We start from the raw sequence: 14,446 nt of genomic DNA, 5'->3' as shown, positions 1-14,446 counted from the left end.
TACACCCCGAGGGCTAGAAGTGGCAAAGCATTGGCAGACAAAAAGTTTGATCCCTCTACACGAAGAAGAAGAAGAAGCGTGCAATCGTGCATCGAGGCCTTGACCTTACCTACTGTATTTTTATCCTGCAGCAGTTTTACTTCCATTATCCTAACGGTTTGCACAAGTCTCGTAGCGAACGCAATACGGTCAACCGTTTCAATTCATTCGAATTAGCCGGTCGTAATTAAAGACTACACTTGGGTAGAACATGATACAACTGCATCGAGGCGACGTCCGGCGGCTTCAGGCGGTTGTCGCCATTGACGTATAATATCTAAGGACGGGCTAATGGGGCACTAAAAATGGTACTAGTTCAGCGGTGTTACTCACTAATTCCAGCCAATCGTGCAGTCTAACGCAACTAGTTGCGACACTTGCGACCAATAGCGCGCGTGATGCGAACTCATCAACCAATCGCGTTGTAGCGATTTCACACCGCTGTACAGGTCATGCGTCATTATTATTGCCCGTAAAGCTAATCCCTAGATATCTATGTCAATGGTTGTCGCCCGGTCTAGCCAGACCCCCCATGGTATGCTTGTTATATAGAGGTGATGAGCGTTTTCAGAATACGTGGGGTCTTCTTTAGATGGGTGCGGAACAATCGATCATTTGTCAGACCGTCCTAAAGGCACGTGTGCACTATACGTCCTCTGGAAGTTAGTTTTGAGCGATAGGTAACTATCGGTGTTTTTGACAAGTGCGATTCATGCGGAAGAGTAAAAAGAAATCTAGCTGCACCTAACTTCATCTCATCACCAGAAAATGCGATTTTCTGATGACTTGATGAGGAAATACTGAAAATGAACAAAGTAGGTACTTAAAACCTTTTAATTCTCTTCTCGTGGTGGCATTGTTTTTATATAAAATTTAATTTTTCATGCCTGTTTCTTTTTGTGATGATATTGTTTTTTTTTATTTAAATTTTTTTATGCTTTTCCTGAATTTTTCCGCCACATAGTATGATATGATAAGTAGATCGATCAGCTTTCATTAATAATACCGCAACACATGTGAAAGCACCTTAATACTGTACGAGCCGTACGAGGAACGATTACTACCAATAGTTTATCTCGTTCCGTCGGCCTGTGACATTAAACAACATGTACTTAAATTACAATTAGGTAAGTTATTAAACAATGCTTGCAATTTTTCGAACCAATCATCACGTGGGTCAGGTACCTGCACATTGCCTGCACATCGTAAATGTTCATTGTCACCCCGAGTTTCGAGTCAAGTTGTTGTTCGTTTTACCATGTTTTACTTAGAAACGAGAGTAAAGATATCTAATCGAACTGAGTAGGTACTTACAACTTGTTTCACCGTCTGCACTTTGATTATCGGATATGTCGAAATATCGAAATATTTTTAGCTTTATAATTTAAGTCTTTTATAAGTAGATCATTTGTTTCTTGTTACACATTATTATGCTTATTACTATGTTAGTCCCGGTGCCTACTCGTAATTCTAGGATACATTATTTGTTTTGACGCAAAAGACAACATTTTGTGATAGCAGTCAATCTATGGTGAATCCATAGAAAATGTGAGGAATTTTTTTTAATCGAGATAAAAGCTGGGTTGTAAAACTCTGTGGAGTTGGAGTTTGCTGAATACCTCTATTTTTAGCACGAACCAAACATTATCCCTAACAGTTGGAAATTCATATTCATATGCATATAATTACACACTTTGGAGCGATTCCGTTGATCCCTTTTGTTTTTAACATTAGTTCTTTTCATTCCTTCCAATTTGTCTACACAAAAACTAGGTACTACTATTTATAGCAGCTTTCGATGAATACCATTATTTAATAATGTCATTTGTATTCATGTATCCGGACTTGGGTCGAATTGAAAAATAAGGTCAATGTGGCTAATTCCGTCATAGGGATTATTCCGTCTATTAGCGGTTAACAACGAAAAAAATTGATAATTTCATCGACAAAGCAGCGAATCCTTTTAGTTTGAGCAATCAAAAGCAAATCGGTTTTTTTCTTACGATTGAAAATCAAAGAAATATACGCTCGTGGACGGAATAGTCCCTATGATGGAATTAGTCACATTGACCTTACTCAATTAAGTTTATCATTTCCCTTATTATGGTGGTAGGTAAAATAACAAAATATTGATAAAACTCATAATTTATTTTATTAAAAACTTGTCACATTATAGCTACCTCTTTACTACTCTTACTATTTCATAATTTGTCGTTAACTAATTAATTACTTATAACATCATTAATTAACTAACTTTTAAAATCACATTGTATATTTAAGTATAACATATTTCAAATGCGAAATGCGTATCCAACTCACATGAGCTCATAGTATTGTAAATTGTTCATATATTATGCATATATAATACCTATGTACTTATATTATTCTTTGGATGTTTCACGTTACAGTTTCTTACAACACATGTAAATAAAAGGGTACTTATATGGATATAAATTATTTTATCACGATATTTAAACCTAAAGTTCCAGTAGCTCTGATTACCTTTCTTAAAAAGATTATAGCGTTTGGTCAGTTTGTCGATTTGAAAACATTTAAGCCAAAAAATCAAAGTAGGTACCTAAATCAAATTTTACGGAGAAGTTCGAAATAAACTTACTAGTTTAATACGGCCGTTTCCACTTATGAATAAGTAGGTATCTAGGTATCTACCAATTGAGACAAATATGTACCTAGGAACTAAATTATTTCACTAAAGCCGAATTAAAATACTGGTTCAAAATAATCTCAACACCAACAAAATATGTAAGTAGATATCAAAAGTACGTAATTGTTACTATGCTGAAGAGCCAAAAAAGCGGAAACCTAACTTTTATGTTTTGCATTACTACTTAGGTTTTTAAATTTATTGTATTAATTCTGTACTTAGGGCACTTAGGCATTCAGTATTCAAACATAATCAATACACGAATATTATGAACTTTTGTTGCAAAAATAATGTGTTATCTTAATTTAGTTAAAAAAGTAATAGGCAAATTTATACTTACATTTAACATTTACACTAACGCTACGGCTTACGTAGGCGAACAACGCGGCGCGGCCGCCGCGCCGCTTCGCGTCTAAATCGCTCACGTACGAGTAGGACACACCTATATTACGTATCAACGGTTTGTTTCATCCTCGCCGCGCCGCGCCGCGCCGCGCCGCGTTCGCGCGTTGTTCGCCTACGTAAGCCGTAGCGTTACAGTCACAACGAATACTTAGTATTACATAATATTAAAACGCTTGAAATATAAAAGAGTTTATTTGCATATTGTACTTTTTAAGTAACATAAAGGAAAAGAGAACGTTCTTTGAAACAAACGTAATAGGTGTGCAATGTATTACGAGGAACTATGTAGTAGGTTCGTAAATAAATTAAATACTACTACGTATAAGGTTAAATAGGTTGTAACGTTATACGTTACACGAACTATTATTATTAAAATAAAATACAAAAATAAATAAAAATACCACTTAAAACTAATTTTACGAGCTAATATTTACAATTAAAACTATATTAAAACATAAAAAAGTGCAACAAGTATTCATCGACGCCGTCTTAGCGCTCCGATCGATTGAATGCAACATTTTAGAGCTCACGGAAACAAGTTCTTTTGTTTGTCCTGTGGTCAGTTGCATTAGCGGATCGCCCGTCGACCATTCCCGATCTTCATTCGAGATAGAACGCACGTCACATAGATCATCGGTCTCTGATACGTACATCAATTTATAAAAATGTAACCGATATATTTTTCGTTGTCGTCCCTTACGTTCCTCGAATGTGTTTTTCACTAACGTCGTAATACGTTAAAAATGTATCGCGAGTGAAAGTAAACCCCAAATTGGGTAAGTGGTAATCTTATTAACGCAAATGTAGATTTTACTTGCTAATTAGATATTAAGATAATTTTAGTGCTTTTACTTTGCCTCATCAAACCATTTCACAATTAAATACTTTAGTGTATAATGATTTTGCTCGATCATGCTGCTGTTACGATATTGCATCAGAAATTATTTCCACCCTCATTTTGAAAATATAAAATATTGCATCATCTTTACAAATTGTAATCTCCGACTCTGATTGTGAACATCCACGGCATCACTGCTACATTTTAGGTGCTTTCTTTTCCTGCCGCTTGCCGGGGATGCTCACAAATTACGTAGCCGGACTGTATTCTCATGCGTTTGGATGACGCGTTCCAGGGTCCAAAGTTCGGGCTGTTAACTTGGCGTGGAGGATCCACCGCCGCAGCCACACCTACACCAACGCCACTCTCGCCAGTCGGAAGACCACCCCGTCTCGAGCACCGGGCTGCCCTGAGTACAGTCGGCCACAGTTTCAGCGCCCGCGCACACCCAGGCGAGAGTACCTAACCGCAGAGTAGAGAGGATATTGTGTGGATTTATAAAACCAAACCTACGACCCACTTGGCCATTTAGTTTTTTTTAGTTTTTTTTTAGATTGATTAAATTTTCTTTTGCACGAATCTAGATTACTCATTTCTCTCTTCTAGAAAGTAGTTTAGATCCAAAACGTGACAAGGTCGTTTTAATATTTTTGCATTTTTCAAAATGGTTTCGATGATGGATAATACCTAACTTATTACCTACAGGATTTTTACATTTAAAGTTGATTTTGAGGCTAAGGACGTAAATAACGACGCGCGACGACGCTCCCCCCATTGTACCCCCCCCCTGTGATGGTGTTTCTTTAAAAATTGTTTTGACTTGTTTGTGCTGTACGAGGTTTAAGGGTTCATTATAATGTCTTTTTAACACAAAATTCGTGTTTAGCAAGTTTGTGCATGGATCGTTTACGAGTAGAAGGTGAGCACGGAGGTGTGGTTGCCTCGCACGAACAGCATGGGCGGCAGGTCGCGGCTCAACACCTCAAGCCACGCCATGTACAGCGGAGCTGACACAGAACCCTGGAAAAATAAGAAGTTGACGTGTGGTATTTACAGCCATGGTCGGGCGTCGGGCGACAAGCGTTTCTGGCGACAACGTAAAATAATCTGGTGCTATATTAGCTAATAAGCTAGATTGTCCTCTGTTGTGGGCAATGGGTCAGCGGACAAAGTCACTTTTTGTTATAAATTATTAAATATTTTATTAGGTTACCCATTGTTACTAACATACTTAAATCATAAGCTATAACCATCTATAACTAACAAATGTATGGACCATTGTTGTCTTAAATAAAGAAATTTTAATTTTTAATTTAATTTTAATTAATTACGACACCGGTGCTTAAGTAACTACGTCGAAAATTAAAGGGCCATATGTAAAACTTTGTAATCACACACAGTCGTCGCTGTGCCGTGTATCGACTATCGACACGTGCGAATAGGTAATTCGCCACTCGTTAAGAAATTTCCTATTTTTCGCACTTGTATCGTAAATAGCTATTACTGGTGCGTAGCTTCTGTCCAACGTATAACCGTATCATATAATATGGCAACAATTGAGATGCGAAAGCCCAGCGCACAGTGGAATCGATGCCGTCCTAAATCAGATTATGTCCTCCTCCTTCACATGGTCATAGATCCGTTATATAATGGCTGTATAATATGAAATCAAAACTGCATTCAAAGATTTTCTAAAACTCGCTTGCCTCGCCCGGGACTCGAACCGACTAAAAATTCCAAAAAATAAAAACTCGCAATTTTATTCTACTAGTCGATACAGTTAATGTTAATGATAACATTTCTCCAAGAAACATTAGGTCTTAAACTCGTCTGTCGTACAAAAAATCCATAAAATGTAATATTTAGTACTCAAGATTTTTTTTAGACAAGCCAAATTGAAGAAAAAAAGAAAAATACTTTGAATGCAGTTTTGTTTCTTTTTAAAAATAAAGGAATGTCTCCATTAAGTAAAATGAGCCAGCTTAAGGATTTATGGCAGTTTCCCTCCAGGGCCCGACTTATCTTACCACACTGTATATGGTTTATTGATAGAGTATTTCTGAGAATGCAACTAACCTTCCTAGGCATCGGCAGGGACATGACCACCAGGTTGGCGTCCTTGGACTTCTCCAGCAGTAGCTCCCGCAGCCGCAGCTGTCGGTTCGTCTTCTCGGCCAACGTTAACAGCTCCACCTCGCTTATTTTACATTCTGAAACAATATCATTTATGAACAGTCAGTGTAAAGGATGACTCACGTTAGACCGGGCCCTGTCCGGGCTTGAGCTTCCGGCGCTTACTTTTCTATGACAGATGACCGGTGATCACGTGATGATTTCCATAGAAAACGAAGCGCCGGAAGCTCCGGCCCGGATACGGCCCGGTCTAACGTGAGTCATCCTTAAGGGGATAGGACAAGCATACAGCGGTTGACATAATTTCAGTATGTTAAGAAAATTAGAATTCGATGGGAGATAATCTACGGTACGGTTAACTCTAACACTGCGCTATGGCGCACGGAAGTAATCTTTGCCGTTTGAAAATCCAAGCTTGTGCAACATATGCTAATTCTCGTATGTAAGAGCAATATAAAGATGCTGTCGTTATGAAACTCTTATTCAACTGCAAGGAATATTATAATTGTGTACCTTCGTTTGTGTCAGCGAATTTGGAGACGAGGTCGTCGAACATTTTCTTCGTCTCGGGCTGCGGAGCTTCGGTGATGTCCTGCACCATGGTCAGTGATGAATAGTCGATACGGAACTTCGACAACAGGTTCGCCATGCTGAAAATGAATTATGTTTAATAGCGTTCCATTTATTAAATTGGGTGAAATTATTAAAATTACTGATAAGGCGCTATTCCTAACTAGTCGAAGGGCAGCCAGAAAAAATCCCGAATGACGAATCTACACTACACAATAGGTATATATCCATCCATGTTCGGCAGCAGGGTCAGCCCGCCGTCGTACACCATACACTCCCTCCTGTCGGGCTAGCACATGATTGGCGCGACATAGTATATCGCGGTAAGATAGACTACCCGTCCCTCTTTGGTTAACATAGTTAGCAAAAGACGGGTAGTCTATCTCGCCGTGATATACAGTCGCGCCAATCATGTGCTAGGCCTGCTGTCACACTCACTTCCTCTCTTCCAGCTCCAGCTCGTGACGGCGGTTGGCGAGTGCGAAGACGCGCAGCTTGCAGTGCGACCACGCAGTGCGCTGCGACAGGATGTATGGTAACAGGATCGTCAGACCGCCATCGTCGTACAACCACCATACGTCCAGAGTACCTGATTCCTGCAAAATTAACTTGTTACAGACATTTATTTATTTTACTTTATTAGGTACACTAAACAGACATCGTACAATATCATGGGTAATACAATTGTACATTACGGCTTAAATCTAGCACTGCTATTTAATTTCTTCAGATACTGCTAAGTGTAGTAATATAGGGCGTTTTTTTTTGTCGTCCCCTACACTTTTTTTTCAAATTTGGGATTTTTTATGTTATTTCTACTCAGAATCACGAGCTCTTTCTATCCTATTAGGAGAAAAAAAATGTCCGAAAATTTCCATACATTTTTCGATCTTTCCATTTCGCGACCGCCATACAAAGTCTATGAAAAATGGTGACGGAATGGAAATAAAAACCTTAGGACACTTTTTTTCTCCTATTAGGATAGAAAGAGCTCGTGATTCTGAGTAGAAATAACATAAAAAATTCCAAATTTGAAAAAAAAGTGTAGGGGACAATAAAAAAAAAACGCCCAATAATTTGTGCATTATTGAAATTTTGTTTCCACGACTGCTAGTTTTACGCATCGAATTCCTACAGTAATAGAAAGATTTTCATTCACACTTTTTAATTTAGAATATTGTGTTGCACCTTTTTACCAACTATTGTGCATAAGCGTATAAAGTCTGTAGTAAGTGTGACTGGTGCTGATATCTTTCAAGAAACTTGTTGAAAGATTTTGTAATCAAAACCAATGTAAATGCTAACCTGTTTCTTCTGGAAAATGGTCATCTGTGAAAGTTGATCCTTAGAGAGCTCGACGCCGTTGGACGCCTTGTAGACGATTTGCCGATGGATGTCCATCGGCTTCTTCTTGCCGTTCTCTTTGCCTTCCGATATTGTGAACGATCGCGAAGTTGTCATAGTCAACAAACCTGCAATGTCAAATTAACCTCCTTTAAATTTCCTTGTTACCGTTCGCATCAGTCTCAATTTTGCTGTTTTTGGTTAAACACTTTATCCTGGCATTTCCGTTTTTAAAATGACAGTTTAAAATTTCCTGTCAAGAGGAGCATTAAGGTAGCAGAAATTTACTTTTTTAAATAAAAAAAATATGACCGTGTGTGATGTAGATTTTATCGGATACATTTGTCACTTATATTAAGGCCATTGAGGTATATATATATACAAGAGACGACATCTCGAACAAAATGTTTCCGCACCTCAGAGAAGTGCATGCATGCATGCGAAGCCGAAAATTGTTAATAACCTCCTAAGGCCCAGCCATACAAATGAAAAATCCAAAATTTGTTACTGAAATTTGAACCTATAGTGCAGGGAATACAGTTGATTTTTATTGGCTCGAAAATTAAACGAAACAAATGAAATGCAACTCTGTTCCAATTGAATATGGTTTAAATTTCATCGAACTGAATAAGTACTATAGGTAGGACCTTGGGCCTTACAAGGATAAAGACGCCACGAGTATTTTTTGACTCAGCTAAACAACGCTGCATACAATACTTTTTCTACGACCAAACATTTACTTTGAAAACTAAATAATAGTAAATCAACAGTTATTCCATTGCTTACCGGTGAAATGTTATTCCATCCCTTTTATTTTATTTTCTTGTGCTATTGTTGCAATTTTTTAACACGCACGAAGGCATTTTTTATTTTTTTTTTATTTTTTTTTTCTGTACACATGTGGCATCTCGTCAGTGGTCGGTGACGTACTAAAAGCAAAGAAGTGCATGCACTTCTCTGAGGTGCGGAAACATTTTGTTCGAGATGTCGTCTCTTGTATATACCTCAATGATTAAGGCAGTTAAATTGCTTACTCTGCAGATTATGCCTGCTGGAAGGCTGTGAATCCCCCCGTATGTCGAGGTCGGAGTCAGCGTGCATCATAATATTGGGCGAGCGCACCCGGAGGTCGCCGCTACCACTCGAAGTGGCCGTGAGTCCCGTGACCGGAGCGTCCTCCGCCGTCACCGGCCCGTAGTCCAACCCGCCGGCCACGCGAAGGATCGCAACGGCTAGACGGTTCTCGAATGCCGTGCTGTAAAGAAACATTTATAACCCCCGGTAAATCTAGTATGGATAGAAGAACTTGACTCTTGAAGACAACTGTACTCTGTAACTTCTGTCTTGGATATAATATTTGTTAGCCCACATAGGTTACAGTTTAGCTCTTACATATGCAAAGTAAAGTTACGATTGACACTTCTATGCAGGGGTGCATAGGAGCCCTATTTTGTTAATTCGCGTAAGAGTTTTGAGCCGATTGAAAGCTCAGGAGTTCTATATCATGGGGACCTTTGCAATCCTCTGAGGTTCTCAGACAGGTTATCGATTTCCAAAAGTCAGGTAATAACTTACTGTAGCACATTGAAGTAAGCCTCAAGATCGCTGGCGGGCGCCGTGGCCCAGTCCGCCTTGTATCCCATCAGCATGACATTCGGCGACAGCCGGCCAACCCCGGCCGCCTGTATGAGCGCCCGCGCGCCCTGCTCGAAGTTGAAGCCGTGCACGCTGGCGTTGAACGCCTTGATCTTGCGCCCGCGCAGCCACTCGTCGTTGGATCGGGCGCGTGCGCTACGCTCCTTGTAGGATAGCTTGCCCTGGAATTATTTGAATGCTTTTGTTATAAAACGTTTCTATTATTCACTATTAATTAAACGCATATTGACATAATACTTTTTAATCCTATTTCTCGAAGTTGTGTTTAATGCGAAAATCTAACTATTTTAGTATTTATGTAGGACTACACCTTTTGGCCTGGCTTTTTGCCGCTGCCAGTGCAAAGGCTACACCTAATAGCTACTGCTAACTACAGTAATTAAATTACTGCCAGTTGGATGAGCTCCAGAAACATAGATCTGTGATGGCAGTATTACTGACAAAATTTGTCATTAGCGAGCCTGGGGGCCGATTTTTGAATTTCGGTCGCTCGATTTTGTCACTCGAAAATAGGTGGAAAACGGCGAAATGCTGATTTTTGAAATACGAGCAATATAAATTGGGAATCTAGTGATATTGGCCACTCGTTTTCAATTCTATTAGTAGAATTTACATGCCTGGTAGTGGAGATATTACTGAACGAAATACACGAAATCGAGCAGTCGAAATTCAAAAATCGGGCCCCAGCTTTAATAGCGGGTGAATAGCGGTAAGATGCCAGAGACCATCCTGCAGGTATGACAAGCTGGCAGCAGTTCTCTCTTTATATCAAATTTCAATACTAACCTGCGTTACGTCTCCGACAATCATCAGCGAGCCAGCCTTTGTGATGAGGTGGCCCAGATCTATGAGCGCCGGCCGAGCCTGCGGCCGACCAGCCAGCACCAATAGCTGCGGCGAATAGTTCTTCACGTGTTCCCCGGTGCGGGCCAAGTTGTGCGCACTCGATAGCGCCGTCTTGTACATCTGAGCTTGGGTACTGCTGCCCCAGTTTACGTCTGCAACAAGCAGTTAAGGCTACCAAAAAATTGCCTAAGTTTTCTTCTTCTTCTTCTCTTCTTCTCAGCATATTTGCGTCCACTGCTGAACATATGCCTCTTTCATGGATTTCCATGTTGTTCTGTACGCGGCGGTTCTATGCCAGGTCGGCCCTGCCGTCTTTCTAATGTTTTATAAGTCCCCAAACAGCAAAATTGATCATCCTAAAAATCCTGGCATTCAGAAGAGAGGTGAAGGCAATAGGGATATCGTGATTCAAGGTAAAGTATGCAGCCCGAGGTGGAACGCACAATGGCGCACTTTGCGTCAGCCCCATATAAGATCTCGGACTTAGGACTTTAATAATATGAGGTCTACAGTCGAAGCCATTCTAAAAGCTGGCACATTTCGCGCAATGAATAAGTAGATAAGCATTATTATTGAAAGGGTCATTGCACCTTTGTATACTGCTCAAAAATATAGATCTCCACAACGAAATCCTGAAAGGACATGCTGCTACCTAAAATAAACAGGACAATGTTAATAGGTAGGTATAGGTATATGAAGCATGGGCATTCAATTGCACGTTGCATGAAACAACAAGGAATAGCATTCTCAGATTCTGCAAGTTGACGTTTTTGTAATCTGAACTTTACAATACTAAGTTTAGGGTTTTGTTTGTAATTTCGCAAGTGAGTGCATTATGAGGTTTAGGAAGATATTCGTTTACTCGGAAACCGATATAGAATCGGTCAGGTCAACAGTAAAGTTATTTTCGTACATGTGGGCTTTCCGCAGTTAAACATGTCTAATATAAATCAGTCAAAAGTTTGACGGGTTCTATACTTGGCGAATGTGAGAAGCGCCAAAATTCAAAGTTTACTTCAATTTGCCTGTTGTAGTTACAGTAGAACCCGCTTAAGACGATTCTGAGGGGACCTAGCAAAAAGAGCGTCTTAAACGGGAAATCGTATTAAACGTGAACAAAAAAACTATAATAACGGTGATATTGAGCGAATGAAATCTAAGTGTAGGTAGGTATAAGTTCACAAGCAGTTAACGTAAAGGACCCTATAATGGACGTGGAACCGGTAATGGGACATAAAACCACAAATCCTCTAAAATAAGTATGTAAAAGTAGTTTATAAACACTGGCAACATTTTACCATAAATAAGAGTCATAGAGCTGTTTAAGTTTGACTTTTTATTAATTTCGGTTAATTTTTAAGAAATTGGCGCCAACCTAAAAGTTGTCGTGTCACTGCAAAAAATAACCAGTAAGAATTCTTAACAACTTCGCTAAGAGAGGTGAGTTCATATATTAAATTGTAATTAATGATTACTTGGTGTAAACTAGAATGTGTTTTGTTAATTGCATTTACCATGAGATAAGGTATACAACACATTATGTTGTGACTCTAGAGATGTATAAAAAATAGTGGTATTTTGCCCAATCCCATTATATGAGCTGTAAAACTGCATACCTCCTATGATGGGATAATTTACATAATGATGCTTGCCATGGCGTAATTTCATGTTTAAACAATACAGAAGTATAATGTAGTTACTCGTACGAACTATGTCAGGAGGTCTTCTCGGATTTCGGATAAATTAATATCGTTTTTACAAAATTTTATTTAACTTGCCCTGTTAGTTTGTATACAGGGTGGATTTTCTTTTTGGGTCAGTGAGGGCAGCTACCAGATCCCGTGCTGCGACGAGAAAACGGTCTTAGAAAACCTTCCCTCGATTTCAAATTAATGAAGATTGGCTTTTACAGATTTCGGAAAAAACATACAGGGTGCGAGAAAAAGGTAATTTTTGACAATCTTTTTTTTTGATGCCAATCGATCCCATTCCTATTGAGGATCAAAAGCTTGTATGGAACTAAAAAAAAACTTCCGGCTAGAAAAGCCACAAATCGAGGAAAACTTTTCCCATACAATTTGTATGAAAATTAAAACTTTTATTTTTCACATTCTATTTTTCTATGCCAATTGATTCCATTTTTAGGGTTCCGTAGCCAAATGGCAAAAAACGGAACCCTTATAGATTCGTCATGTCTGTCTGTCTGTCCGTCTGTCCGTCTGTCTGTCCGGCCGTATGTCACAGCCACTTTTCTCCGAAACTATAAGAACTATACTGTTGAAACTTGGTAAGTAGATGTATTCTGTGAACCGCATTAAGATTTTCTCACAAAAATAGAAAAAAAAAACAATAAATTTTTGGGGTTTCCCATACTTCGAACTGAAACTCAAAAATTTTTTTTTCATCAAACCCATACGTGGTCTTCAAAAATGATATTGAGGTTTTTTTTTTTTTTTTTTTTTTTTTTTTTTTTTTTTTTGTCATTTAGTCATTTATTCAATATTGCATTGTCATGTACATAATAAGGTGTTACAATTTAAGAGGTCAGTTCATGACACCCTGTAAGGGCACACAATAGTAGGTACTTATATTTACAGTTATATAGGACTTTATACGATTCTATCAGGTTATATAACATAATCATTTAAAGTTACCAATTATTTAATAAAATAGCATCTACATAGTCACATAAATTAATTCAGGATTACAATGTCAATAAATAAATTGGAATATTAAATAGTTAATGGAATTATTTTGTCAAAATATAGTATAGTTTATTTTCCGGACGTCTTTTCTAATCGTATAGTTAATAGTAGATTTATTGTTGGTACTAGTAGGTCAAGCTATAATTTAAAAAAAATAATAATTAAATCCTAAATTAATTCAATGTCATACTTATTATCTAGCGTATTATCTTCGAGAAACGATTTGACTGTGTAATAACAATTTTCTATTAACAGGGTTTTTAGTCTAGTGTTAAACATTTTGTCATCTGGTTCGGCTTTGATAGCATTAGGGATATTATTAAAAATTTGTATACATTTGTACTGCGGTCCTTTTTTATACATAGCTAAGGTAGATCTTGGCACTAACAGCTTATTTCTATATTGGCTTCTAGTTTTATACGTATCGATTTTCGGTGGGAATAGTTCTGTATGTTGTCTGACAAAAAGTGCAGCCTCCATTATATATATTGAGGGTAGTGTCAACAGCTTATATTTGATAAAAAGAGGCCGGCAGCTGTTAGGAATGTGTACATTCGCTAAGATTCGTATACACTTTTTCTGTAAAATGAATATTTCTTTGGCGTCTGTGCTATCACCCCAGAGAAGTACGCCATATCGGAGGCCAGAGTAAATATATGCAAAATATACCGATAAAGCCGACTCAAAATCCGTGTTTGCTTTTAATATGCCAAGAGCGTAAATAAATCTGACTATTTTTGTTTTAAGGCCTTGGACGTGCGCTTTCCAGTTTAGCCCTGAATCTATAGTTATACCCAATAGTTTGAAATCATTAACCTCTTCTATTGTATTGTTATTTATTTGTAGTTCTAGTTCTAATGGTCTTTTCTGTGTCGGTTTAAATTGAATGATTTTTGTTTTCTGTAGGTTTATGTCTAAATTATGCTCGGCAAGCCATTTTTTGACAGTGTGTAAGAGGGTCGAAAGTTTTAGGTTGGCTTCGGTACTGTCCGTAGCGTTAAATAGCAAAGAGACGTCGTCTGCAAACATGACACATTTTGTACTTTTATCTAAAACTTTAGGCAGATCGTTGATGTACGCTAAGAATAGGGTGCAGGCTAAAATACTGCCTTGAGGGAGGGAGCAAGTGGTCTGACGTAGTTGAGAGTTTGCGCTCGTAATCTCACGGCTCTGATGGTCGTAATAATCTATTTGGACGTATTGTTTCCGATTCTGTAAGTATGATTGGAACCATTTGTGGGCCAT

The 14,446-nt window shown here is 38.4% G+C and overlaps 2 protein-coding genes across 2 annotated transcripts in view; both read right to left on the bottom strand.

The window, feature by feature from the left end:
• LOC134656467 (large ribosomal subunit protein uL23m) overlaps nucleotides 1-14,446 on the bottom strand; it is a 315,632-nt gene that overhangs the window by 126,618 nt on the left and 174,568 nt on the right. The window lies entirely within an intron of this gene.
• The window catches only part of LOC134656471 (bumetanide-sensitive sodium-(potassium)-chloride cotransporter-like), a 57,957-nt gene continuing 48,281 nt past the window's right edge, over nucleotides 4,771-14,446 (bottom strand). The window contains exons 13-21 of the mRNA XM_063512009.1: nucleotides 10,437-10,648; nucleotides 9,570-9,811; nucleotides 9,029-9,249; nucleotides 7,956-8,122; nucleotides 7,089-7,246; nucleotides 6,594-6,730; nucleotides 6,211-6,216; nucleotides 6,024-6,157; nucleotides 4,771-4,967 (exon numbers count right to left, since the gene is read on the bottom strand). Of these exons, the coding sequence (XP_063368079.1) occupies nucleotides 4,854-4,967; nucleotides 6,024-6,157; nucleotides 6,211-6,216; nucleotides 6,594-6,730; nucleotides 7,089-7,246; nucleotides 7,956-8,122; nucleotides 9,029-9,249; nucleotides 9,570-9,811; nucleotides 10,437-10,648 (1,391 nt within the window). The 3' untranslated portion in view covers nucleotides 4,771-4,853. The remainder of the gene's footprint in view (nucleotides 4,968-6,023; nucleotides 6,158-6,210; nucleotides 6,217-6,593; nucleotides 6,731-7,088; nucleotides 7,247-7,955; nucleotides 8,123-9,028; nucleotides 9,250-9,569; nucleotides 9,812-10,436; nucleotides 10,649-14,446) is intronic.

The sequence above is a fragment of the Cydia amplana genome, chromosome 18, assembly GCF_948474715.1.
Source record: "Cydia amplana chromosome 18, ilCydAmpl1.1, whole genome shotgun sequence".
Taxonomy (NCBI): domain Eukaryota; kingdom Metazoa; phylum Arthropoda; class Insecta; order Lepidoptera; family Tortricidae; genus Cydia; species Cydia amplana.
The sequence above is the reverse complement of the archived record's forward strand: the minus strand, read 5'-3'. Positions and strand labels throughout refer to the sequence as shown.